The sequence below is a fragment of the Aphelocoma coerulescens genome, chromosome 1 (assembly GCF_041296385.1).
Source record: "Aphelocoma coerulescens isolate FSJ_1873_10779 chromosome 1, UR_Acoe_1.0, whole genome shotgun sequence".
In the NCBI taxonomy this organism is placed as follows: domain Eukaryota; kingdom Metazoa; phylum Chordata; class Aves; order Passeriformes; family Corvidae; genus Aphelocoma; species Aphelocoma coerulescens.
Window position 1 is genome coordinate 21,551,039 of NC_091013.1, and position 27,090 is coordinate 21,578,128.

The 27,090-nt window shown below is 37.6% G+C and overlaps 1 protein-coding gene across 2 annotated transcripts; it reads left to right on the forward strand.

Moving 5' to 3' along the window:
• Positions 1-2,680: 2,680 nt before the first annotated feature.
• PNPLA4 (patatin like phospholipase domain containing 4) lies at positions 2,681-26,601 on the forward strand. Of its 2 annotated transcripts, XM_069003867.1 has the most exons (9): positions 2,681-2,863; positions 3,751-4,050; positions 4,755-4,881; positions 10,945-11,129; positions 15,036-15,130; positions 15,295-15,430; positions 18,714-18,779; positions 23,749-23,901; positions 25,801-26,601. In XM_069003867.1, the coding sequence occupies exons 2-9, from the start codon at positions 3,892-3,894 to the stop codon at positions 25,930-25,932; spliced, it is 1,053 nt and encodes a 350-aa protein (XP_068859968.1). In that variant the 5' UTR covers positions 2,681-2,863; positions 3,751-3,891; the 3' UTR covers positions 25,933-26,601. The 2 variants fall into 2 exon arrangements, with proteins under 2 accessions (XP_068859968.1, XP_068859971.1); XM_069003870.1 differs by lacking the exons at positions 2,681-2,863; positions 3,751-4,050; positions 4,755-4,881 and having other exon boundaries at positions 10,954-11,034; positions 25,801-26,599.
• Positions 26,602-27,090: the final 489 nt, after the last annotated feature.

The window sequence follows — 27,090 nt, forward strand, 5'->3', positions numbered from 1 at the left end:
TAAAATTTTTTATGCAGAGATTATTGAAAAGAGACATATTTTTTACATGTCTACCTCTGAATTACACACACATCTTTGTCAGTAATAAAAGACTTTTAAGTTAAGTTTGACCCTCAGTTTTTGTCTTTATATATCTTCTTATTTTCCATGTGGGCCTCAAATTTCTGAAGTAAGAATTCAGTCTTACTGACAGAGACCAGGTACAGTAGTCACACCACTAACCAGCTTAATTGTGCTGACCAAATACATAACTAAGTTAAAGTGCTGCTACTGAAAGCCCCTTTTGCTCTTGTAGCTTAGTGTGTTTTGGGAAATGATTTTACACACACTTTTAAATGCCTTCTTCCTTAACTATATGGGTGCTCCAAAATACCTGTTCTGACAAACACCATGTTGTAAAGCCATTTAACATTTATGTAACTCATGTAAGCTTTCCTTGGTGCATTTTATTCTTAAGAAAATTTCAGGGTATTACAAAGAACAACTAAAGGAACAAAGAATGAAAAGTGTATGTCATGCTATAAAAAGGTTGAATATGGATAGATTTATCTAAATGCAGCAGATGAAATAAGCTTTGAAACTTGGAGGACAATGATCTGATCACGTCTAGCTATGGGAAAGAGAATGGATTGAGTTGAGATAGGAGGCCAAACAATCACAGAATCAATTAGGCTGGAAAAGTCCTCTGAGATCATAGAGCCCAACCTCTGACCGAACATCACCATGTGTCAACTAGACCATGGTACTGAATGCCACATCCAGAATTTCCTTAAACACCCCTGGGGACACTGACTCCACCACTTCCCTGGGCCACCTATTCAAACACTTAACTCCTTCCATGGAGAAATTCTTCCTGATTTCCAACCTGAACCTTCCCTGGCACAGATTGAGGCCATTTCCTCTCATCCTGTCACTGGCTGTCTGGGAGAAGAGGCCGACCCCCACCTGGAAACAACCTCATTTCAGACAGTTGTAGAGAGTGATAAGGTCTCCTCTTGAGCCTCCTTTTCCTCAAGTTAAACAACCTCAGCTCTCTCAGCCACTCCTCACAGGACTTGTGCTCCAGGCCCTTCACCAGCTTTGTTGCCCTTCTCTGGACATGCTCCAGCACCTCAATGCCCTTAAGAAGTCTAAAAGCCAAAGGAGACATGAGTGTTTCTCTTTTATGGACAGAAACTAACATACAAGAAGTTCAACCTCAGCTTGAAAAAGAATTTTATGTCGAGGGTGACAGAGCACTGGAGCAGGCTGCCCAGGATGGTTCTGGAGTCTCCCTCTCTGAAAAACCCATCTGGATGTGTTCCTGGGTCACCTGTTTCAGGAAAATCTGCCTCGGCAAGGGGGTTGGACTAGATGGCTTCCAGAAGTTCCTTCCAAGCCCAACAATTCTGTGACTTTGAGTGCCAGCTGCTATAATTTGAGACACCATCTCATTTGCTGTCCTTTGCAGTGACTTGCTGTGTTTATACTTGTTACTATCCTGGATTAAAGGTTTCATTCTCACCAACTCAGAAACCTTTATCTACATGACACATTTTCCAATTGATTAATAGATCAGACACAGTACAGAAAGAACAAGAGGCTAACTAATGTACTTGAGTCCACATCTAAAAGAATAAGAAGAGTCCTCCTGACATGTTTGTGACTTGCCACAGCTGTCAACCAAGCATGAATTTAGATGCAAGTGTGGTCTTAATAATAGTACTGACCACTAAAAATTAGAACTCTGGCTATAATTAAAGCAAGATTTTTTTTCACCACTAGGGCTCATCTGGCATTCCCATCTAAAAGCTCATGCTGTAAACATGTGAAAAGAGTGCAGGATGATGAAATGAGCAGGCAGTAACTCCTCAAGACAGTGTCATTGCTGTAAGACAGGCAGGGCTCTGTTTTGTAACTATTGCTCTTTAGCAGTTGAAAGGCTGGCTAAGCTGAAGAGACCCTGTAGACAACAGAAGGTGCCAAGATTCCATCAACACAGCTGCACCTCCTTCTATCCCAAATCCTAGTACCTCTGGTACTAGAAAAAAGCAAGGATAATGGATGCCGCAGGTGAAGGAGACTAATCTGTGTGAAATCTAACATAGTGTTTTTTCACAAGTTTAGTTCGAACCCCAGTCAGACTCCACGGGGAGTTCACACATCTACACTTCTGTCCCACAGGCATCTTTGCCCTCCCTCAGCATGTCCTCTTCCTCCACTACTGGCTGCAGGATCCATCTGCATTTTGAATCTGAGTGCCGTGTTTGCTCTGGCTCTCGCTTGACAGAGGGGTGAGTGGACTCACCTTAGTAAAACGGAAACACTGACACAAAAGAAAATAAAAAAAAAGAAAATTAAAAAAAAAAAAAAGGAGAAAAAAAATGTAGTCTTTATAATCTTTATTGCCCTGAGGCCACCTTGTCACCAACAGGTGGGCGGCCCGGCACAAAGGCGGTGCTGGGGGTGCGGACACCCGCCCACACGACAGCAGCGACAGCCCCCGGAAGGGCCGGGACGGTCCCGCCCGCAGAGCCAGCGCCGCCGGCCCGCTGCCGAAGCCGGGCCGATCCCGCCTCAGCGGCCGCGGGCGGTGGCCGCTGCCGGGCCCGCGCTGCGCAGGCGCGCGGGGGCGGGGGCCGGGCCGGGGCCGGGCGGGACCCGCCGCGACCTGCCGGTGCCGAGCGCGATCCGCCGCTGCGGGGGCTGCCGCGGGGACCGCAGCCGGGGAGGTGGGGCCGAGGCGAGCACAGTGCCGCCGCTGCCTCGTGTAGGCCGCGCTAGGCCCCGGGGAGGCGGCGGATGATCGGGACGGGTTGAGGTGACTGACATCTGAAGGGCCGTGTCCCGCGTAGGAATCGCCCGCCTGCTCTAAATGTCCAAGGTTAGAAGGCGCAGTGGCTGCACTTCGGCATTGTGCGCCCTGCGGTCGTCACTTCACGTTCTGTGTTTATTACCTTTAAAAAACTTGTCTCGCTGTTTCGGCTCTGCTTTGCTTGTTTGTTTTGGTTGTTTGCTGAACAAAAGTGGAGGTAGGAAAAAATCCAGTTGCACCATAGACCTGATCTCATGGTGCACGAGATGAAACAGAAAACCTGTAACTCACTTACTTGGTTGGGATTAAATTAGAAGTTGGCGGTGTTCCGCTGAGACCTCGCGGCAGAGAGTCACACTGGGGTTGTTTGCAGTGATGGTCAGGCAGGAACTTGCTTTTCATCGGAACGAGTACAGTTCCATGCATTCTTCTTTATGGTCAAGGTGTAAACCAGGCTTACACTGGGTGTGTGAGTAACCCCTGTGCTATCTTAGGAACAGAGAAGATGACGAGGCTTGCTTTGTACCAGCCAGCATGCTGTCTCTTAACTGGGATCTTGACACCGGCACTTTGTTTAGTGAACAAGTTCTCTGAAGTTGCTGGATCACTGCATCCACAGTTTTCAGCTGAGGTAGAAGGAGCAGTGTATTCACGTTGTTAAGGGACAGTTTGTTTGCTCGGGGCTCTTCGTTATTAACAATTTTAGTTCCTCCTGTCTCTGAAATGAGCAATTGACTTTATGGTCAGTTGTGAACAGCACGGTACCAGATGGGGGGCTGGTGAGAGGGAGGGAGGAGCTACTGAACAAAACTGTTTCATTGTCAAGCGAATCAGCTGTCAATGCCTCTGTGTGTTAGGGCTGGATGGGTGTGAGGAGAGCCTTGTTACAGTATCAGGGCCTTGATGTGCAACTAACCTTTCAACTACTCTTTTTTTTCCCTAATGTCTTTAAACAGGGAATGCTTAGAAGAAAGTTTCTGCCTGTACTTCTGTGGTGTCCAAGCTCACCTATTGATGCTTCCTTTGTAACTTCACGGTAAAACAGCTTCTGAGAGTATCAGTTTGGTTACCACATCACTTGGATCACTTTTAAGAAAATGTGGACTGCCAAAAGACTGTGTAGTGCTCAAATACTGTTGCTCCAGTTAAAAAAAGGCCAGTTGTGTAGTTGCATGTTTCCCAAAACTCAGCAGTTCTGGATTGGAATTACAAACTGTTGCACTATAAGAGTGCCACATAACAGAGTTAAATTCCAGGTAAGTATTTCTGTGATGCTCTAAAGATATAAGTGATGTGCATAAATACAGTGATAAAATAATTTATTTTATGCTCTGCAGAGCTAAGCTTTTGATTTGGCAGCATTAATTATGAATTGAAGATGCCTTCAATTTATCAAGGTAAAGGGGCAGGCAGCAATAGGTGCCAGAGTACGAATATTTAGAATGAAGTTTTGAGTCTGATAGTTCTAAGTTGGGGAGAAACATTTTCTTCAAACTATACTTCAGACAGTAGTGCATGATAAATGACAGGGTGATTAGTTAGAGTGACAGTTGTTTAGTGAAGAATAGGACCAGAATTCTCTGGAAAATGACTTACAGATGCAATGTTATGCAACAGAGGGTGGGGGAGAAAATGGATTGGTAAGGGAGGATAAAAACTTAAGAGTTTGATTATAAAAAATCTGTTTATATAAATAAAAATAGTGGGAAAGGACACAAACTAAATGTCATTTTGGACACTGGCATATCCTGACGGCAGGGATTTTCAATATCTAGTTAAATTAATCTTAAATATAAATTGCTGCATGCATAAGTTGTGGAACATTGAGGTTTGAACTAGTTTAATGGCAGCTAAGCAGCTGAGAAATTCATCTAGATGACTTTACAATTATTGTTAAACGATGTCATATTTGTTGTTGTTTTTCTTTTTAATAGTAATATGTCTGACTCTTGGATTGTAGGTTTCCAAGATAAATGATAAACAATCAGAAGTTGATAGAAGAATGGCTACTAGTGCTGAGGAAACCAAAATAGCTGTTGGAAAAAGTCCCAGTGGAGTATGTGATGGAAGACAGCATTCATTAGAAGGTATTGAACCTCTTGCCACCTTCTTCTGAAGAAGTCAGCCTTCCCTACCCTCTGTTGACACCTTATCTTAAGGATCAAGGTCTAGAATTTTAATTTGAAAGTTTAGTATCATGTGATGTGTTTCTGTTTTTAATTTTAAGGGGATTATATGCAATTGTTACAGTTTGCAAAGACTAGTGATTTTGTTAAGGTTCTTAATGGCTGGTTAGATTATGTACTTACTATGTTTTTTCCTTCAATTTTGTCAAATTCTTATATTCAGTGAAGGCTGTGAATTGTTATGCTAGTGCGCTTTTTTTTCCTGTCAGGAATGTGAAAAAACAAACATTTCTGTGTCAGTGGTGATTTTTGATTCAGGTAAATTAGTAGTTACACTTAATGAACTTTATTTTAGCAGTGCTGCTGAGCTAAACAGTTCTTTCTGTGACTTTGCTTGTTCTGTCGTTCTTTGCTAATAACTAACCCTCCGATGTGCTGTTATGCCTCATACATTTTAGTTCCTGTGCTTCAGGGTGCTTGGTCATTTGCATTCTATGTATATTTAAATTTTGTTTGTGAAGGTGTGTGTACTCAGTTGCTTTGGGCATTTTCAGCTTTTGTTTACAAGTGGGATGACAGGAGGTAGTTACGACAGGTTAAGACACTGGGATGGTACAATGTTTATGTAATTACATTGCTCAGGAAACAGCCCTGTGAGAAACTGTTGTGCTATTTCTTGTGCATTACAATCAGGAAAACAGTACCTGTCCTGAGAAAGCTGTGTGGTACTGTATCATAACTCTTCTGTACAGCCTTGTCTCCTTACATACATTCTCTTGAAGGTTTGCATTACAAAATGGAGATACTGCTGAGTAAACAGGAATGCCCCCACCTCCAGTAGATTTTTAATCACCAGTGGGTTGTTTTTTTCCTGCAGATGGGTAATCTTTTAAAGAGAACTCTTAGGTTTATGTTTATTCCTGCGTTATATGCAAAATAATGAAATTGAACAGCCCCAGTGTTTATTCCTGCATTACATGCAAAACAATGAAATTGAACAGCCCCAGTGTTCTTCTTGTACATATCTTTTCTTATGCTTCTGTTTTTTTCTCTTGTAAACAACAGAAGCATTTCTATCCTCTTAACCAGTTGAAATCTTTATATTTTGAATTTTGCCAATCATGTAAGATGATAACATTTTTTGAAAAGCAGTGGCAGAAGTGTTTGCTATGTCCTCTTTATATCGTACCTCTACAGTATGTGCACTGTCCAGCTGAAATGTACTTGTGAATCTTTTAAGGTTCATTGAAACGTTTTCTTAAGACATGCCAATATGACAGCTTTGTGTTAATAGGTATTAATATCCTTAATAATCACAATTTATGCTAAACTCTCTTAAGAATATTTGTTTTGAAGTGTTGTGAAACAGGTGTTTCATACTATTTCTAAGATAGCAAGATTTCTGCTCTCTGCAGCTGAAAGAAGTGGTTTGTGTCCACAGGTGACTGTGCCCTATTCCTGTTACTCTATTAAAAATTGTCAGGGAATAGTCATAATGTAAACTTAATTAAATTTCTCTGTTTCCTCTTTGGAGTTTTTATAATCATACAATTCTTTTTTTTGATCAAAAGGGTAGTGATCTACCAGATCATCAAAACAAAAGACATTTTTGAATCATACTTTCTCTGAAATACACAGTTATAACTTGCAAATCAAGTGATGCCACGACATATTTGCAAGCATCAAAAGAAATGGGAAAATTTATATTCTTTTAAATGTGTCTTGGTTTCCTATACTTGCCTTTCTGATTTTACAGGACATTCATCCAACAAATGATTTCTTTCCAATTATTCTGAAATTTCTTTGTGAGGTGAAACTGATGCCATGAAGATTTTTGCCTTTTCTTTTATACCCCTGTTATACCTTTTTACAACTTCTGTATTCCTAGTGCCTTTTGCCTACATTCTTGGACTTGTTTGTCAATCTAAGAGATTAAACATTTTAGAAGCTTCGTAGCTAGGGATCAGTGTGCCCCAGAGCCCAAGGTCCTCTCCAGAACACATTCTGTAAACCAAGATAGAACCATCCAGGGGAAGGTTCCTTGGGGAGGGGGGCTCACTTGAGCCTCTCATTGGGGAATCTTTGATAGATCTGCTAATTAGTAAAACCTATAATGTTATGCCCGATCTTTTGGGGGGGGCATTGGAGTGTGCATTGAGGTGCATTCGACCTGCACATGTGCACCTAAGGATCCTTAAAATAAATACCAAGGTAAAATCCCTTTTCCCCTTAAAACTGTGTGTGACTCTTGATTTTAAGACCAGGAAAAGGCATCAAAACAACATTGCTTAACTGCATCTGTGAAGCAGGTAGTTCCTTTCAGAACCATGATTCTTATTTATCTGTATCATCTTTGTCATCTGCATCCTTTGTGGGTTAAGTGCTTTTGTACAGATTTGTTGAAGAGGCCTCATTCCACCCACTTTCTTGCAGGTGGATGCATAGTACTGATTGAATATATTAATGTCTGTTTCTTCTCTGTAATGCTGAGTATTTGCGATACTTTACTGATTTTCATATTCTAAGCAAATGAAAGAAGACCTGATTGTTTCACCAAGCAACAGACAAATCCTAGCTATCACTTAGGAGCTAAACATTACAAGATTTTCAAGTTAACAACTGGGTAAAGCCCTGAACAACAAAATTTGATCTGATAGCTGACCCTGTTTTGAGCATAAGAAGGTTGGGAAAGAGGCCACTTGAATGATAATATGATTCAATGATTTCTCCTTCTCATTTTTTACCACTTACAGAGTTGATAGATGTACGTGCATACCCCATTTCTCAGTCATTCAGCTAGATGTAACCACTGGATCTGTCATTTGAGCATGAATGCCATCTGCCAATTAACATTTGTACTGAGGAATTTCAAAATTTTTTGTGTATATGACAAATACTTAAAGTATACCTGAGAATTGATCCTAATTAATAGGAATGTAGTGTCTGGATAACACAGCCATGCTATTGCTACTCTAAATTTGAGGTTCTCTTGGGGAATCTGTAAAACAGTGTTGTATTGCATGCCATACAAATCCAGTCGATCAAGTACTTCTGTTTACTAAAAGTAAAAAAAAAAACTACCTTATTTTTACATTGTATTGATTTAATCTTTTTGGATTTGAAATTAGTCTGCTCTTCACAGAGTATGAGACTAGCAGCATTCTTGAACAGTATTCCTTGACTTGAAATCTTAGTGCTGTTTGTTCTTGTGTGTTTGCCTCTCACTGAATCCTTTTGTCAGTCAAGTGACTGATGTGAATACTCAGTCAATAATCTCTCTTTCTGTCTCTTGGGTAGGGAAATGAAGGAGGCAGAGAAGCGTGAGATCTAAGTGTTAAGAAATTAGCTCACATGAAAGAGTGAGTGCCATGTATCCAGACACTCAAAGAGAATAGTAGTTACTCCCAGTAACTGATAATTAAATTGGACTAAAGCTCATATAAGAAACTACAGTTTCCTTATGAAGGTGTGTAAGAGGAGGCATGGATATCTGACTTTAGTCAGATACGTTTGGTAGTTTTTGATCTGAGATTCAAATAGTTTCCTCAGTTCACATAACCTCCTTTTCTCACTGTAGAGAAAATGTACCAGCCACTTCTTTATACAATGAAGTGTGATTTTTCTTCCACATTTGTTGGGAATTTTTCTTTTTAAAAAAACCTTTTAATCTAAAATTTTTTACTCTAACCACACTTTAGATACTCTTTGTAGTTCTTATCTTTTTTTTTTGATTTGTGATCATTTAATTATTTTCCAGCAGAGAGAAATACTTTTTGGAGTATGAGCCTTGTAGAAGGTTTAAATATGCATATACATGTACATAAGCATCCATACACTTATTTTTATTTACATAACCTTATTATCTTACAGTTGTGTTTCTTAGTTACATTTCATAGGTCCCTTAGATGTAATTCTTTGGATTTGTGAACTCATACTTTGCATATTTTTTGACCAATCAGCTGTGTAAACATAGTTCTTATTTCAAGTAATGCTTCACAGTAGTAGTGTCTTGATCTTGAGGTCTATTTTGGGCAGAAATGGGAGTTGATTCTTCCATTTTTCTGTAAGAATCCAGTTGTTTTAACCAGTTTCATCTTTTAGTCAGAGTGGCCCGTGATGCAAATGCATCCTTGCTCCTAATTTGTAGAAGGCATGGAGACAGCTGCAGCAGCTGGTTAAACTCCCAAGAGTTTAACTATCCTGAAAGAAAGCCCATTGAGACATCAAACTTCAAAGACTGTTATAGTTTTCTTCTACTCTATTAAAAAAAAATTAAAAAATCAAAGTAGAGTTGTGTTTGTTGTTTTCCAGTAACATCCTGAGTAAACTTTTTTTACCTTCTATTCAGCACAGTGACTTTTCTTTAAATTAAAAGATCCTTCTTTTTAAAAATAGTAAATCAGTGTGCTTCGTTCTAAATACCTTTCTCTCCTATTGTCACAGCAGGAGCCAACTTCTGGTTCTTTTTATGAGTACCATGCGTTAGATTTGTTACAAGTATTCCTACTTAAAAGTGGATATGGAAGTGTTTCCAGTGGAGATGATAAACTACGTGTTTTAGCAGACTGACTGATGCAGCAAATATTTCCTGGCACTATGATATACTCTCCATCTCTCTCTCTCGCTCAGTAAAATAGCAAACCTGGTTAGATCATTAGGTCTGATTTTAATCACGCTGTGGTAAAGCAATTGGGTTTAGCATGTCTTATCTAGTGGTTTTGAAAGCTGTTTCTTATCCCCATCTTTCCTGTTCTTCCCATTTCAGAGATGAAGAGATATCTATAACAAAAATATGGTGCTGTATATGTTTGCCTCTCTTCATCAGGACTGATACAACAGTTTCTGTCTTTTATTCCCATTGATATTGAGATGTACCCAAGTATAGTAGGGGGTTAGTTTCAATTCAATGTGTGCAGTATCTCTTACATCTGTAAAATATAATCTGTGGAATACCTTGCTTTCATAATGTAGTTATTTGCAGAAGCAAAAGAGCTAATATAATGTAAGGCATCCTATTTTGTTTATTTAATTAACTATTCCTAATAATCTGAACTTATGCTTACCATTTGTGGTGTTTTTTTGTTAATTTTAAAATCTGCCCTTGACACCTTCAGAGTGTGTGTGTGTTTTCATACATTTAGTGCTTTGTATTTTACTTTGGGGTTTTTTTATTCCTTCTAATTTTAATAGTAGCAACAATATGTTTTGTAGTTTTCTTTTTTCAACTAGTAATTACTTTAAAAATTTGCCTAATAATAATTCTAGTAAGCAAATGAGTTTCAAAGATGACAGAAAAAATTCGTCTCTTAGAGAATTATAATGGATTCAAGGCTCTGCTTGTGTAAGGCGAGTATGATCATAGAATCATAGAATGCCCTGGGCTGCGAGGCACCTTAAAGATCACCTAGTTCCAACCCCCCAGCCATGGGCAGGGACACCTCCCACTAGACCAGGTTGCTCTGAGCTCCATCCAACCCGGCCTTGAACACTGCCAGAGATGGGGCATCCACAGCTTCCCTGGGCAACCTGTTCCAGTGTCTCACCACCCTCACATTAAAGAATTTTTCCTAATATCCAATCTAAATTTTCTCTCAGTTTGAATCCACTCTCCTAGTCCTGTCACTACATGATGACACAGTAGCCAGCAGTTTTATAATTAATTGGATTTTTTAATAAAGGTGGCTAACAATGTTTGTTCTCCAAAGGTGTTCTGTAATCACTGTTGTGTAGCTACTCTTAGTTTGCATTTCTTTGGCAAATCAGGTGAAAACGTGTAGTTACATTGTATATAAAGGTATATATTTTTAATTGCTTTAAAAAGAGATTTGTGCTAAGGATTATTTTAGAGTTGTTTTCAGGTTTGGAGATACTCAACTGCTGATTGTTTGATGTATTTAGTAATCAAAAGCTTTTAATGTTCTAAAATAACCTGCTTTTTGTTATATAGGTAGGGTAAGTTAGCCAAAAGAATAAATGTATGTTGCAACACAAAATTTTTCTGACTGTGACACTTTATGTCCACAGCCCAAATGAAACATATCAACCTGTCCTTTGCGGCTTGTGGCTTTCTGGGCATTTACCACTTGGGGGCAGCAGCTGCTTTTCACAGGCATGGTAAGAAGTTACTGAGAGATGTGAAAGCTTTTGCAGGAGCTTCTGCGGGATCTCTGGCTGCCGCTGTCTTGTTAGCAGTGCCAGAAAATATAGAGGTAAATTAATAAACTCGTAGGTATAGGCCATGATAATTTTTAAAGGAATTTTTTTAATATAATGATCTTCCATTAAGTTTATTAAAATGTTTTGTTTCTTGTTTTTTCTTCTTTTTACTTGCTAGGAACAGGACTCTTGTATCATGTTTTCATTGACCACATCTGTGACTCATGAGCAAAAAGGTTTATGACAAAAATATTTCATATGAAATTTATATTTTAAGCTGTGTAAATACAAATCTCATGTGTGTGGATGTTGATTTGTAGGCAACAGGTATACTTCAGTATACCAAAATGTATATTTACTGAATGATGGTACATTACACAGTGAATCATTGTTCTCTTGGCTAGAGATGTGCTTTGTTAAGCAAGTGCATAGCAGCATTCTTTCAACCTTTTCTGAAAGGAGACGAAAATGGTAGATGGAGTGTGTCTTCATAAACAGGTCCTACCTGCTCAGAATTTTTTCTTGCTGCCTCTATTCCATTTAACAGTGTTAAATGCTTTTGCATCTCCTTTAGACTCAGTGCAGCCCATGCCTTAACAGCACCCAGTAGGATTACCCTGCACAGCATTCTGTTCTGACATGTGTCTGGGTTGTTTCATCTCCAGAGATGCCACTCCTTTCTCACCATGGATATAGTGTCATGCAGAGACACCAAGGTTATATTCAGTGACTACAATGTTAAAGATTCTGTGGAGAGCATTAGGGTTTCTTCTGGTGTCTCTTTGCTTGATTTTCCCCACAGGTTAAGGCTGCTTTGCTCTCCTGAAGTGTCTGTAGTGACTTTGCCTTAATAAATGTAGAGGACCAGGCATTGCCAAAATGTTAATATTTCTTGAATAGTTTTAATTATTGTGGGGAAAACAGGCTGTTAGATTTTTGGTCTAAGTTACACTTATGTTTCAGTCCAGTGAGCATTTGATAACTTTCTCTAGGCCTTGATTATTTCACTTCATTTGATTCAAAAATAGTCCCAGCCAAACCCTGCTTTGCCACTGATCTTTCTGTTTGTTTGTTGGTTGTTTCTGCTGGGATATGAACTCAGCTTGCAGCATTAACTGTACTTCTGTTACTTTCAGCAATAGGTTTGTCCCTGGCTTCTTTCCTCCACCCCACTCCCCTGGGAGCATTCATTATATGACTTGGTATTAGGGAAGTTCCACTCTGTTGTGTGGAACCTCTTTGTATTCTGTGCAGGCATTACTCCCCTTCTGTCACCTCTGACTGGTAGTTCAGTTTCAAGTTTGCCTGATATAATGTGTACCTCTGACTTTAATTTCCTCTGTGGTGAGCATGGCAGCTCTTTTTTAGCCCAAGGAAATTTTTCTGCTTATTGCAGACTCTGGGTATGAGCACTTGTTCTCAGCCTGGTCCAACTTACAAAGATCTTTCTACGTAAAAATATTAGAACAGTTTTTAGTTTTTGTTTGTGGAAACTAAGTCTATATTACATTGAGTCTGATGTATTTTTCCTTGAAAGTTTGTCATTTTATTGAAAACTAAAGAAAGCTTCATGAACTATCTATTCCTTTCCATTTTTATGTACTTTTTAGTTATTCTGTTATATTGTTTAAATGGAAAATTGGGAGTTCTTTTGTCAGTGGGAATATTACTTTCTAATTCTCATGGAATTTAAGTAAAGGCAGTGTTCTGTACTGGATAGAACTAACTTTTCATATCAGGATAATTATATCATTATCGTTACTACATTTCTAGCTTGAAATATTTTATGTCCACAAATGTAGCTCTTAATCAGTTAATTATTTTTTTCCTTTTTTTCCCCCCTTTCCCGAGAGATGGCAATGTTAGACAAGCCATAATTAGGACTTTCTTTGTCTCCTAATCTCAAAGCTGTAATGCAGCCTGTCTTTACTTGGAGAGAATGTAACATTGAAGATTTATTGTTTTGACTGTTGCTGTTCTAAGGCAGTTTCCAGATGTTTTTCTGTCATATATTGGATTTTTGTCGCTGTTTGAAAAGGCATGGGACTTGAGAATTCTAAGGAGACTTATTCAGTTATGGATAAATGACTGTTTATTTTAAAATTACCTTGGTCATGTTTGATATCAAGTTTGCATATCTCAGTACAAGCAGTTACAATTTCTAAGCATGGCCTCAGTCAAAATTTAAAATGCAGATGTATTGTTGAAAGCTTCTAGCACTCAAATTCTAAACCAATTCATAGCTGTAAGAAGTTGTCTCTTTTGAGAGCAGTAATTGAGAGTCTAGATACAGTCCATTCCTAGCACTTGTAGTATGGAAAGTAGTTCTCTGTCATTCCCCTAGGTTTGGATTCATCCCTGGTACTCTTAGCTCCTCGTAACTTTATTTAAGCATCTTAAATATTGAGACAGTAGGTCTGAGGTGCTTCTATGTAGGGTTTTATGGGTTTCTTCTGCATTTAAAGAGAGAGGTGTCAGAATGTGCCTCTTTGTAGCACATTGACTACAGAAGAAGCCTAACTGCCTGATGTAGAATAAATTCAAGACTTAGTGCATGTAACTACTTTTATCTTTGAGCTGGCAATGACAAGTACGTTATAGGGTAAAGGTGCAAATCTAACCAATGTGAAATTAAGTAGCACAAATATTTACAGTGATTGTTTCTTTAAGAGGTATGAACGTCTTAGTGAACTTTTTTGATACATTTATTCAAAGGCCATATAAAGAAAGTGATTGCAAGAACTGTATTTCTGTCTTTCACTTAGATGAGTGCTCTGTCATACAAGTGATGTGAGGAAGTTTAACTGCTTCAGTCAGCTGGCTCTGATCTCATGTTAATCCTCACCCCAACTCCTTCCTGGTTTTTCTTTCATTGGCTCCTGTATCCTCCTCCTCAGTAGAATACATTCATGTCTCTATTTTTTTTTCCTTTTCTTTCCTTAACCACTGAATAATTTATTTTTTTACTATCAACATATTTGTTCTTTATTCAGGGACCTAATAATCCAGGAAACCCAAACTATCTTTTTCTCATGTGGTTATGTAGGTGAATGTGGGTATAATATGTTTATAGAGTACCAATTTCAGAAGGTTGCATAAGATTGAGTTTAGTTTTTTCAAAGTCTCTAAAATCATTAGAGAAGTCTGCATGAAAGGATAAAAAAAGGATTACAAATATTGAATAGTGAGTCTTAAGCACTCAGGATCTTAATTCATTGTTTCAGCATGTTACGGCTGAAAAATAAATTATACCTATTCCTTTACTGTCCCTTTGGAGTTGTTATGACTCACACTTCAAGCTATTTTCCTGCAGTCATTAATGCTGGGCATTTCAGCTTGTGTAAAAGGTTCCTTGTGCAGGAATCTGTTGCCTGGTTTTCTGCAATGTCATTTCTTCCTATGTCATCCATCATAGTTTTCCATTCATTAAATACTTCTATAGTATTTTATTAATTAAATATGTATATTTGTTAGTAGCTTGTTTTTTGTATTAGTGAGAAGAAATTATTGTAATTTTTTTTTTTTATTGCTTATAAGCATCTTAAGGTACTTGTGTCTGGTTTAAGTTCTGAAATAGACTTTAAAATAAAAGGTGGCTTTAGACTTTGAACTAAATGATTGTTCTTGTAATTGCATGGTCTAGGGAACTGATTATTTAGCAGTGGTCATATATAGAAAAGTAGCCTTTAACTTTCTTTGGTTGTTAAAGTGGTATCCTTGTGAAAGCTTATAATTTTTTTTCATTAGGGATTTTTTTTTCTTATAAATTAATCCTTATAAAAGGATCAACGTTTCGTTATGCATGTCTTGTTGCAAACCAAGCACACAAGGGAAAATATTTCAGTTTGATCTAATGACTGTTTTATTAAAGCTTTAGCCTCTAGTGTATTTTGGGTACTGCAGTTGAACATGCTTCCGATCACTAAAACATCTTCATGGTTATTATTTTCCATTTCCAGAAATGTAAGCACTTTGCCTATGGATTTGCAGAGGAAGTCAGAAGATTGAACTTTGGTGCTGTAACACCTGGTTATGATTTTATGAAAACACTTAGGTACCTATCTAAATGCTTCTGTAAGGTCATTTTTGTGTTGAGCTCTCTGAATGCAAATGGAGAGGGTGCATATTTCTTCTTCGCTGTGGGGTACTCAGCCCTAATGTATTTGCAAGGTTTTTAAATAATGATGTGAGTAATGCTGAGCATTTTCTTTCCTCTAGGGAGGGCATAGAGTCTATTCTTCCTTCTAATGTTCATGAGATAGCTGAGAACCGCCTCTATGTGTCGCTCACTAACTCAAAGAGTGGGGAAAATCACTTGGTTTCAAATTTTGCATCCAGGGACGACCTCATTCAGGTAATAAAGTTGAATGTGGCAGTTGTGAATAAAAATGCTGGAGTTTCTTCAAGGCTTAAGAGTATATTATTAATTGTATGGTAAAATCACTGGTTTACTCAGGTAACCACTTGCTGCAACCATAATATAAACAATGTTTAAAGCAGGATTTGATCCTATAGCTTCACAAATTTTGCTAAAATTTATTTGGTGTTTGTATGTGTTTCCTTCATTGGTTATTCAAGTTCTACCTTGTAGGCAAAGTGTTTCTAAAAGTAACAGGTAACTAATTGTGCAGTGTATAAGAACACAATAGAGAATCTCAAAATGTTGTAAAAAATTTGCATCTCTTACTTCACTGATACCATTATGTTTCATCACAAAAGAAAATAAAGGAAGTTTAGGAAAAATTGAACAATTCCTACAGGTGCTTGTGGATAATGGCTGTAATGTAATGCTAAGTACTGTATATAAGCTGCATTTTAACTGTAACTGGGAAAATCTTTTACTGCCCTTCTCTTTATCTGACTGCCACATTTTAAATTTGCATCAGGATTGTATGCATAAGCTGATGTGAGATGGTAGAAGCAATTCAGATGCATGTAAAGCAAGTGTTCTTGCTAGTAAGTGATTGTATCTTAGTGGAAGACATACCAAGATATAGCAGGATAAAGGAGGAAATAGAATAAGAAGGAATTCCTTCTTTCCCTATCCTCGTAGATGCTTAGAGCAAATAAGAGATTCTTCACTGTTACCACTTTTAACAAGTATCATCTTTTTTTTACAAAACCTCAAAGTGTGCATTAGGAGTTTGCCTTTTGAAGAATAACCTTTAACATCTTGACCCTGTTATATTCTACATGGACAGTCAGTTCTCAAAATTTATAGGACTTCATCATGCAAATATAATTATGCAAAAAGTTTATCTGAAGTTATGCACTGTTATTTCTAGCTATAGTATCCACTGGTAACAATCATGGAGATTATTATTCTTTTCACTTATGTGTTTTTGCAGTGAAATCTTCTAACCTTGAGACAGTTAGAAGCATCAGGTTGACCTTGGAAATATGTACATTTTTACTAGTATTTCAATAGTTTTTTCATTGATTTAGCCATTTCTGTTCTACTCTTTTGTTCTCTATAGTAACAGTAGATGGGTTGGAATAATAGTAATAAAATTACACATAACTGCTCATTGGAATGCATTCATATTGTCTGATCTTTCACAGAAGCTCACAATACCTGTTTTTGTGCATGCCTTCAGCTCTGCCTGTATCATGAGTACAGCTGTCTGAATGTTGGTGGCTGCCACAGGAGCAGGGAGGGTAGAGCTTGTTAGGTTATTTTATTGTATCATGCCTAGACGTGACCTACATCCAAGGCATGGATAAAGGTACTGCTGGGCAGACTGTTTTATAAACAGCAAAACTTCTGTACCTTCTGCCAGAAATCTTTCAACGTCATATGGATTTGGTTTCAATGCTTAACAAACAAGACTTATGGTTCCAAAGTTTTTCGTAATGGCTAAACTGAATGTATGTTTCTACAATATTAAGATTTTATCTGTTTTACTATTCCTTGTGGACTTGGAAAGGCAGGTAATAATCTCCCACTTTTGAAATAGTCTTTCCATATGTGAAGACAATCATCTTGCATCAGCATTAGTAGATTTGTAGTTCTAGAAATGGAGGTGAGGGGGAAGAGAGGCCCGATTTGTGTGTTTGTGAGGGAGCAAGGCACAAAATACTGATAAATTTAGCTTGAGAATGTAAGGCAGTGCCTAGAAGTCCACACTGGTCTGTTAGTGCTAGGGAAATACTGAAAGCATTTGTTCTTCAAACTTGTCCTGCCTCTCCTCACTCTGGAGATCTCTGGAGTGACTTTATAAGAAGAACAACTGCTTTCTTCAGTCTTCTTGAAATGAATTCAGACTTTGCAGGGGTCACCTGGTTTTGACTCTATTCCTTCAATAAATCTTTTTTTCCCCATTTCTCTTAGTTTAGAAGGGCCAAAGTTACTGAGATGGAGTTGAAAAGAGGAGAAAGGGTGTTGGGCTGGGGAAGAAGCTGATGTTGGGAACTTTGGGAACCTTGTCTTATGCTTTTATGAGTGAAAGGCCTGTTTGGTAGAGAGATAGCTACAGTTTTGCATAAGGGAACTGAGAGAGCCTTTTTATCTGAGCTCAGACAAAGCTCCACATCACTAGGAAAAGAAACAGGCAGGAAAGCAGTTCTCAAAGTGAAAGTTGAAGACTTCATATACATATACAGTGTTAATTAAAACTTATTAGGGGAACAGAAGTGCTTAATACTGAAAGTAGCTTAAATTTTGTAAAAGTAAATGTAATTCCACCCAAAAAAGCTCAAGCACTTTCTTCCATAATCTCCATGGATTGTGACATTTTTCTACAGCTGATCATCTTTCACACAGGGTATACACCAGTTTGTGACCTGCTTCTGTTTCCCAGATTGGTCTTTCATGCCACCACACAAGCGTGTGCATATTCACCGTATTTAGCTGTATGAAAAATTCTGACATACTGTACTTTGTCCATGCATTTGCCTCTTCTCCTGGAAATTCTGTACCCTGATTGCTTATGTGTATGTGAGTGGATACATAGGTATAGAGATACCCACACTCTCTCATAGGTATTGCTGTGAATGGATAGGACAGTATATGTGTGTGCAAAGCTGTACATGACAGAAGAGGTGTCCTGGTCTAAAAAAAACTTAAAAATCAAGAACAGCTGTAGAGAGCAATGAAGCCTTACAACAGGGGAAATAGTTCATTAATACTTGAATGTATTAAATAAAAACATTGATAAAGGTATGCATATGTGAATTTTCAGGATGTTTATGGTATTTTTGAAACGTTGAAAATCTGATTTATTAGGAAAATAAACACTATATTAATATGCTAACAGAATGACTCAGTCAGCTTCTTCTTTGACAATATACTGCTTTTTTCAGCATATGCACATTTAATTTCTTGAAAACTATAGATTTACTTCACATTCTGCAAAACTAAGTTCATACTCTTGAATCACATTAATCATTGAGTTAATTTTTGATACTTTGTTTTGAGAATTGTCACTGTGAAGTCATAAAAAACCAAACCCTATTGAATAATTTTAATCACATTTTGACATACCACAACAAGAAGACATTTTGAAATGACAGTGGATTTATGTAAAACTAATATATTGACTGGTAAATATGTATGGAAATATGTATTGGTTCTAAATTCCTTTGTTTCCTTTTTTTTATTTTTTTTTTCTCTATTCTTTCTGCTTTCTTCTGTCTAGGTCCTGCTAGCAAGTAGTTTTATACCAGTGTATGCAGGAATTAAGCCAGTGGAATTTAAAGGACAGGTAATTTTTCATTAGCTACCAGCTTTCTTTTTATATGTTCTTCATTTATGGTGTAACAATTTCATCTTAAGGGAAAGCAACTTCAATACCATATTTTGTATTTCTTATAAGAAAACATTTTCACAGTTGTCTTTACTCCTTCTAGCTCCAAGAAGTCTTTTTTCTTCCTTACATAAATATATGAACACTTTGAGAATAATTTTAAAAGCATGGAAATGGCTATTTCTTCTTTCTGAGTAATACATGATACTTCATTTCCCCATTCATACAAATGATGCCTCTAGAAACTTTATAACCCTCACAGCCCCCCTGCCAAAAAGCCGCACAAAACCACATATGTATTTGCTGCTAGCTAGGTAGTCATTATATCAGAAAGCCTGGCAGCTTTAGAATTATAGATACAGCAATACATATCAACTGAAATATTGGAAGGGTTTAAATCAGTATTGTTTGACTGTTTGAGTTAAATGGAGACTGCTTGCAGCTTCCCAGGATCTGGAGTTTTGTTGATTGGAGTCTATATGTTGCTTGTGCAATTTCAAAGGGAATATATGGCTGTCATTAGTTAAAGGGAAGAAAGTGTCATTGTTAAATTTCTTGTGGTATTCTTTCAATTATGAAATTGAAAAGTTGGCGCACAGTTTTGTCCAAAAGTTATTTAAAACCCATTTTACTGAATGAACTATTATGATTTGCATAGCCATTGTAATATTTAATGAAGCCTTTGTAAATATTTTTTTAGCCTTCTAATATTTTACTGCAGCCTTTTTTCTTTTTGCATTCAAAAGTTAAATCAATGAAAGTTTCGTGGAAACTGGTTCTTCTGTTACTTGAAAGCTTCTTGTCATTCCCAAAGCTTACTGCTCTCCTTTAGTGAGATTCAGAAAAGGCAGTGTCTGGGATGAGGTTGCTTGCATTTATGGTTACTTGTTGGAATAATTAGTTCTGCATGTCTGCCCTGACTTTTCTCATACTCTGTAAAGCAGTGCATTTGTGGATTGGAGAGTTTTTTGTGGGTTGGTTTTTTGTGGTTTTTTTTTTTTTTTTTTTTTTTCTCGAGAAAACTGTTGCCTGTAAATGCTTCTGATTTGTTTTCTTTAGTCCCAAATGTTTAGATCTGGGTGAGAGCTCTCACTTGCAGTAGCATTTCTTTGGTTTGGAATAGTGGGTAATAAGGATGTGTGGGTGTGTTAGCAGGGGCCCCAAAGCACACATTGTAGGGCTGGATACATGGGATGTACTGTCATGGCCCAGACATGTAAGCACCAAGTCAGTAAGGTGGATTGGATATGGATTTGGGTCTGCAAGGTCACCTGTCATATAGCACCATATTCCAACTTTACCAAAACTTTTACTATAACAGACCAGATTCTGTCTGTCTGTCTAAGGTAAATTCCTTAGGCCATGGGTTCATGGCAGCACGGAATCAAGACTGCTGTCTGCTAGCTGCTTGTGTCTACTGGCCTTATCTGCAGTTTAGAACAGTTGATCTGGATCTTCTCTGGGCTATATGTGTCATCTGCACACACATCACCAGGTCATGCAGGAGTGTTTCTAAAATGTATTTCACTGTTATCTCTGCTGTGTTACCAGCTACGATTGTGCATGGCAAGTAAGGGAGTGTGTTGCACTTTTGTGAAGTGGTATCAGAAAATAGTCAAACCTGTTGCTAGCCTGCCCATACACCTACAGAGACTGAACCCCAGGGTAAACATTGCACTTTAGTTTTATTTTTAGGAAGAGTGTTTTTTGGGAAGCATTTGGCTTCACAGGAGATTAGCTAGTTTACCTGTAAGTGTGCATGCCTGCAGACTAGACACTTGGGATGAATAAGCTAAATTTCATGTTAGTAGGGAGAGAACATTAGTCTGCTCATAGTACGTTTTCTTCTGATTAATGAGCCGAAAAATAATTTTACAAAAGAGAAAGTCTAAGATGACATATGAGAATTTATAGCCTTAACCAGATTGGACTAGTTTATTACCAGGGCTGGGGATTTTAGCTACTCTGGGACTAAGCTTCCAGTAACACTTGTGCAAACTTGCTCCATGTGAAATGATCTTTCTCTGACTTGGTTTTGTGTCCTTTGAGTCTCTGACAAGGTTAATTTTCAAAAAAGATAAAGATCCGCAGATGACAAAGTTAGCTGTGTCTGCTGATGAGTCTGTAGTTTGTGTGACTGTAGTTCTCAGAATAGCTTTGTAAAAGCCATCTGCTGGTAAATGGGTAGGTTCTTTAGTTGAGCCTTAATGTCATTGTCTGGTTTGGGTTTCATTGCAAGTTATTTCACAGTTTTCTCTGTTTTTGCATTGTACTAGAGTATTAGTGAAACTCATTCAGAAGCTACCAGGAATTTGCCTCATCAGCTAAGAAGCGTTTTTCAAGAATTGATTAGTGAAGTTAAGGGAAGCTGGTGCTTCACTTGTCTTTTTACAGCAAATAAATGTTTTATAAATTTTTGTAACTAGGAAACATGAGTGGCTATAGTGCTAGAATATTTTTGAGTGAAAAATGGTTGCTCTCAAATGCTCAAAAGAAAGTAACAGAATCTACAGAAAATAGTGCTGAATTAACAGCATTGTTCATGCCTTAGTAAATGTTTTGATTTTCAAATAAGTATTGAAGTTACATAAGGGGAGAAGGAGAAAACGTAAATAGTCAGATTTTTTAAAAATGTGAGAACTTTTAAGTTTTAAAAGTATTAAGTTATACTTGTGAAAAACATCAATAATGTCTTTTGTTATGGTGTCTTTGACATGGCTTAGACAGGGATTCCACTGTACTTTTCACTGTAGGAAACGCAACAAAAAGCCACTTAGGACACCAAGAAACATTGCACATAAATAATAATAATTTACTATTTAAAAACAGACACAAAAAAGCCTTGGTGCTAGAAGTGTTCTGGTATGTTGCAGCTTTACTCACAGCTGTTGCAACAATGCTGTAATGGGAGTTTGACAAATCTGAAAGATAGCTGTAAATGATCCTGGAATTTTATTCTCTGACTCCTCATTGAGAAATTTGATGTTTGTGCAAAGTGAAGGAATTCAGTGATATATTATGGGTATTGATATCAGCTAATGTCAAGAGTCAGGTGCTATAACATATAATGAAGTAATAGGATGAAGAGGGCCATAGAAACTACTAAATGTTAATATTTGTAGCTTAGATTTTGAGATCAGGAACATAAAACTGATCTGAGAGAGTGAAGAAAAGAGTGGTGTGGGTGGACTGTGCAGACAAACACATGGATGGATGGATGGATGGATGGATGGATGGATGGATGGATGGATGGATGGGGAGAGAGAGAGAAATAAATAGATAGATACCACTACTACCCCTTTGCTATGTATCTGTGTGTTAAAGAGTGACTCAGCCTATCACCAGATACAGGAGTTTGCAGGGGAAGTCAAATGTGGCCCTGGGAGAAATCTGTGTAAGATTAAAATAAGGTTTGCTTTAGAGTGAGAGTAAAGGACACAGCTGAGAGGGATCTATATAAGTGATGGATCTCAGAGAATCTCAGGGGCTTCTGAAGAACAAACACTGTAACTGGAGTTAGTGCTTTCTGTACAGCAGTACCTACACTGAGAGCTAGTGTCTTGCCAGCAGCCAATAATTTACTTTTTGTGAAAGGGTTTTTTGTCTTGGGTTTTTTTGGTTTTGTTGTTGTTGATGTATGTTTGTTTTTAAACTTGACTAAGTTCCTGTGGTGTTTTCAGGATTTTTGATGCAAAATTGGTATTACTTTGCCATTTTACGATGGTCACATAGAGCATCACTTATGTCAGGAAAGCAGTCTTTTGCTTGATTGGTGCTGAAGAATACTGGTACAATTTTCCATTTCTTTTTAGTGGTCTGTGTTAATGTAACTTGAGGATGATATTCGGGAGGTGAAACTCTTAAGAAGCACTGAGGTGAATCTTACTATTTCTTACAGCATCTCAACTTGCCTGCCTTTGCGTGTCTGCAGTAGTCTACATTTTACATAGTTAATGTTTGTTTCCTTTATAATTAGTGAAGACGAAAGCACTTTTTCAGCACAATTAACATGAGATACAAACACCTACTTTAGGATAAGGTGAATCACATGCTAGAAGTGTTTTCTCTCCCTTGATGATAAAGGAAGTGTAGAATTACTAATTGCCTTTAGATGTGTAAAGTTCAGTGAGATGTGTCTGGTCATCAGACCTCACGTATGATGTCAGTGAATCCATCTAACCAGCAGACTGGTGTCAAATTTTGGGCTATGCATGTAAGCACAGTAAGAAATAGGAAGATATAAATACATTAACATGAGATGTCACAGCTCTCCTGTTTATATTGGAGTGGAATTTGGCCCCTAGATCTCATTCTTCACTGTACTCAACTCCTGCAGCAGACTTAGGTCTGCTCCCACTTATGTGATAGTTGTTTGGCTCCTTCCCATCTTTACTCTCCACTGCTGCTGCTGTCTTCTGTAGTGGATGTAAGAAGACATGAGGCTCTGGAAGAAAAATCATAGAAGAGGAGAGGAATCATGTGTGGTTTAGCTTCTGCAGTCAGTTTACCTGCACATACAGATTGTACAGCTTCTGTTGTCAGTCAGAATAATGTTCTAGAGAAATATACATTATTGGATATGGTTTATGTGTAATATTAACAGTCTTGTCTTTTCCTGTATGTGTTGAGAAAAATTCCATATGGGGCATATTATTTTTTAATTAACTAAGAAGTCTTATAAGTGGCTTGATAAATACCTTACATACAAATCTGCACATTATGTCAAATGCTCATTGATTCAAATCTCTGTGTCTATATTGTCAGTTCCTTGATATTTGACACATACTGAAGCTTATTCATTGTATTCTTAGAGGGAAACTTCTAAGTTTTCTTGAGAGTGGAGGAGGCAGGGTCAGCAAGGGTAAGGTATTGCATTATGATCATACTGTGCTGGTGTTACTTTGAAAATATTTCTGTTTTCCCATAGAAGTGGGTTGATGGTGGCCTTACCAATGGCCTTCCTATCTTGCCTGTTGGAAGAACTGTGACAATATCTCCTTTCAGCGGTCGATTAGATATCTGTCCACAAGATAAAGGGCGTGTGGACCTGTATGTTAAGTTAGCAAAACAAGATATGATGGTAAGTTGCTTGTTTCTTAACTTAAAAACACTAAATAGTACTTTTGCAGTTATGTTCATATTGAAGTGTCTATTTTGTGCTTATATATTAGCTTATGTAAAGTTTTGGCATTTTCTGTTTTGCAAATGGAGGTTAAACCTTTTCTTAAATACAAGGAAAGGAAAATGTAGAATAAAGAAGAAAGTTTGAAAAGCATTGATCTAGTACAAAATTGAGCAAATTATAACAGGCTGTTCAGTGTAAATAATACTACGTTTGTGTAGTGGTTTGCTTTACATATCAGCTGTCTTTGACTAGGAAAAATGTTTCTAGAAAAAAATAAAGTCGAATACCAGAGGAGACGAAAACTGCGCAACATTACTTTATACATACTGAAATCAATTGCTCTAACTGAATTTAAAATGCAAGTTTAAGTTGTACATTTCTTGAAATGGTGTATACAGTGACTTGTCACTGCATTGCTCAAGAGAGCTTGTGAATATTTGTGACTACAATGCTTTTTCAGAAGTTCTGTAAGATGTTGCAGAAACATTTCTGTATATTGAAATATGAGACTGATTTTTATTGCCTCCTTTTCATTGTTGACATTCTGTCTTTGCAACCTTTGTCTCACAAAACTTTAACCACAGTTTTGCTTTCTTCAATGTGCTGAAAGAAAATCTTGAATAGTGATAGACTAGTGGTCAATAATATTCCATTAGAAAGAAAGATTAACACTAATTAATACTTTTTAAAACTTTCTTTGTAAGCAGTTTTTAATGTTTTTTTTTAATTTTAGCAAAATTAGTGTTATGTAGTGCCTTTCTCAATTGGACCAATTTTTGAATCTTTATGATGTTTCACAGAGAGGTATTAAGCATGGTAGTACTTCGTAAAGGTCATAAAGTATGAGATTATTGATTTCATATATCTTGGAAATTTAGGCAATCACTGTATATTTCTTGGTTGTGTTTTGTATCTAGAGGATGAGAAATGAGCTGATGATTAGTTTAGTTTAGAGACAGAAAATTAATTGCACAGTTACATTGCTTCTGGGGTCATGTGCAAACTCATGCAGAATCCCAGGCAACATTTTAAACTATTCAATTTGAAGCACCTCTGCTTTTAGGGCTGTAAAAATGATCACTAAGAATAATTTCATTTCGGCAAATTGTGGTTGCGTAAGTTGAAGAGTTGTACATCTTCATTTATCTATTTTGGAATGAATAGTTTTCTGTCTCTCCATCTCCTAGTGTCAGAATTTGAATAATTGCTTCAAATAATGAAGATGATTTTGATATTGTTTTGCAAATTTGTTTATAATAATGTCGCTAAGTATTACATTATTTATATAAACAAATTGTTCAGAACATTATTAAATATATTTTTAATCTGTTGTAAACAATTTAATAAAGTCTGTATTCAAGAATAAAGCTCCAAAAGCTTTTTACATGATCAGAGTGACCAATTAAGATGCTGAGTAGTTCTTCAATTGTTGGTAGTACAAGCTACATTTATACTCATATGCTAAACATTGCCTGGGAATGTTCCCAAGAACATGGTTGTTTGCACTAGTAAGTTGTCAAAATATTTCCTTGCACAAGTTTAACATGTGCCAGCTACCACTCTGCCAGACAGTTTTGGGAGTGTTTCCAAAGTTAAAGTGTTTCAGAAACTTTGGGCAGTTTTACAGGCAGACAGTCTGTCTTGGATGCTGTGAGTTTAATCTGTGTGTGTGGACTGTTTGTGCCAGTTTGTCCTGGCGCTCAGCAGTGACCCTGGACTTGGTTAATTCCTGGTGTAGCCAAAGCCATGCTGGTCTTTTCATTTTACATATGCTCCATGAAACAGATGACAGAACAGTCACATCTAGGTAAGTTGCATTAACAAACTAATTTATAGCTTCTTGCTCTGTTGCAGCTGTCTCTGGCCAACCTAGTAAGACTTAATCAAGCTTTGTTCCCACCAGACCACGAGAAAATGGAATCATTGTACCAAAATGGCTTTGACGATGCTGTACGCTTTTTATTGAAAGAAAACTGGTTTGAGTAGACAGCTCAGAGAAAAAGTAGCAAAACATGATGGCTGCCAAAACACAGCTACAGGCATCCTAGAGAATCTCAGGGATTGCTACCCCAGTTCATTTTCATGAAAGTAAAGTCCCAATGGACTTGCATCTGCTGCTGCTGAGAAAGTATCAGTTGCACTTCACAGAGCTGTATAAACATGTCAGAACGGGAGCTGGACGTGCGGGGTGGATGTCTTGTTTTGAGGAGGTTCCGCTTGGATTCAGTTTGCTTCAGCTGGGGACTTGAGTGTGGGATTTGTAAAAAGCTTGTGTTGTCATAATTACAGAAATTTGGAAAAGTCTTTTTCAGTGTTATTTTAGAGGAGAATTGGTGTTTTATCATGAAAAATTAAAATCTGTATTATTGACTCAACATAATTCTGCGTATTTGTTCTGTGTATTACTTGGATGCTCATAGTGTTACTGATCTAAAATGTAACTTGTACTGTTCTAAAGGACTTGAAAGTTAAGTACTAGCCACAATAAAATAAAACATTTGCACTCCTATGTATTTTTTCACATTAAAAGTTCTTTTTTTGGTGAATGTTTTCTTTTAAAATTTTAAATACTACCTGAATTTTTTAGAAGAAATGTGATGTAAAAATAACTGTAAAGAAGGGTGTAAAAAATTGTTATATTTATTACATTTTCTTCTTCTGCCAAAATTGAATAAATATATTTTCCTGAAGCTTTTGTCAAGAGTTCATTTACACGTTCCTTGGAATGCTATAACAACCTGATTATCTACTGTCAGTCTGCTGGAGAGTAGTTGATGAGACTCAGCAGGTAATGAACTCAGATTCATGTATCTTGTTACTGTAACATTCACCTTGCATTGACTGCCTTAAGTTCAGGGTTTCCAGTCTCACTGCCTGACGCGCTGGGTGTGGGGGTGTGGAAAGAGCGTCGCCTTCGTCCCGACCGCGTCCCTGCCGGAGCTGCCCCGCAGGTGCTGTGCGAACGCGCTCAGACACACCCTGGCACACCAGAGCTGGGGGATACTCACAGCCACTCACACACACAGAGCCCTACAGCTCCTGCAGCATTGCTGGGGACAGAGAGATGGGAGGGGTCCTGTGTATGGAGTTCCGAGGGGTTTATTGAGGTCCCCGCCCGAAGGGATCCAGGGACTAAGAGCACAG

What these genes read in the sequence shown, in the direction of transcription:
- PNPLA4 (XM_069003867.1), top strand. Translation starts at nt 3,892, where the DNA reads ATGTGGACTGCCAAAAGACTGTGTAGTGCTCAAATACTGTTGCTCCAG. An exon ending in ATAACAGAGTTAAATTCCAG is followed by an intron (nt 4,051 to 4,754) that starts GTAAGTATTTCT and finishes CTTGGATTGTAG; the next exon opens with GTTTCCAAGATAAATGATAA. An exon ending in CAGTGCCAGAAAATATAGAG is followed by an intron (nt 11,130 to 15,035) that starts GTAAATTAATAA and finishes TTCCATTTCCAG; the next exon opens with AAATGTAAGCACTTTGCCTA.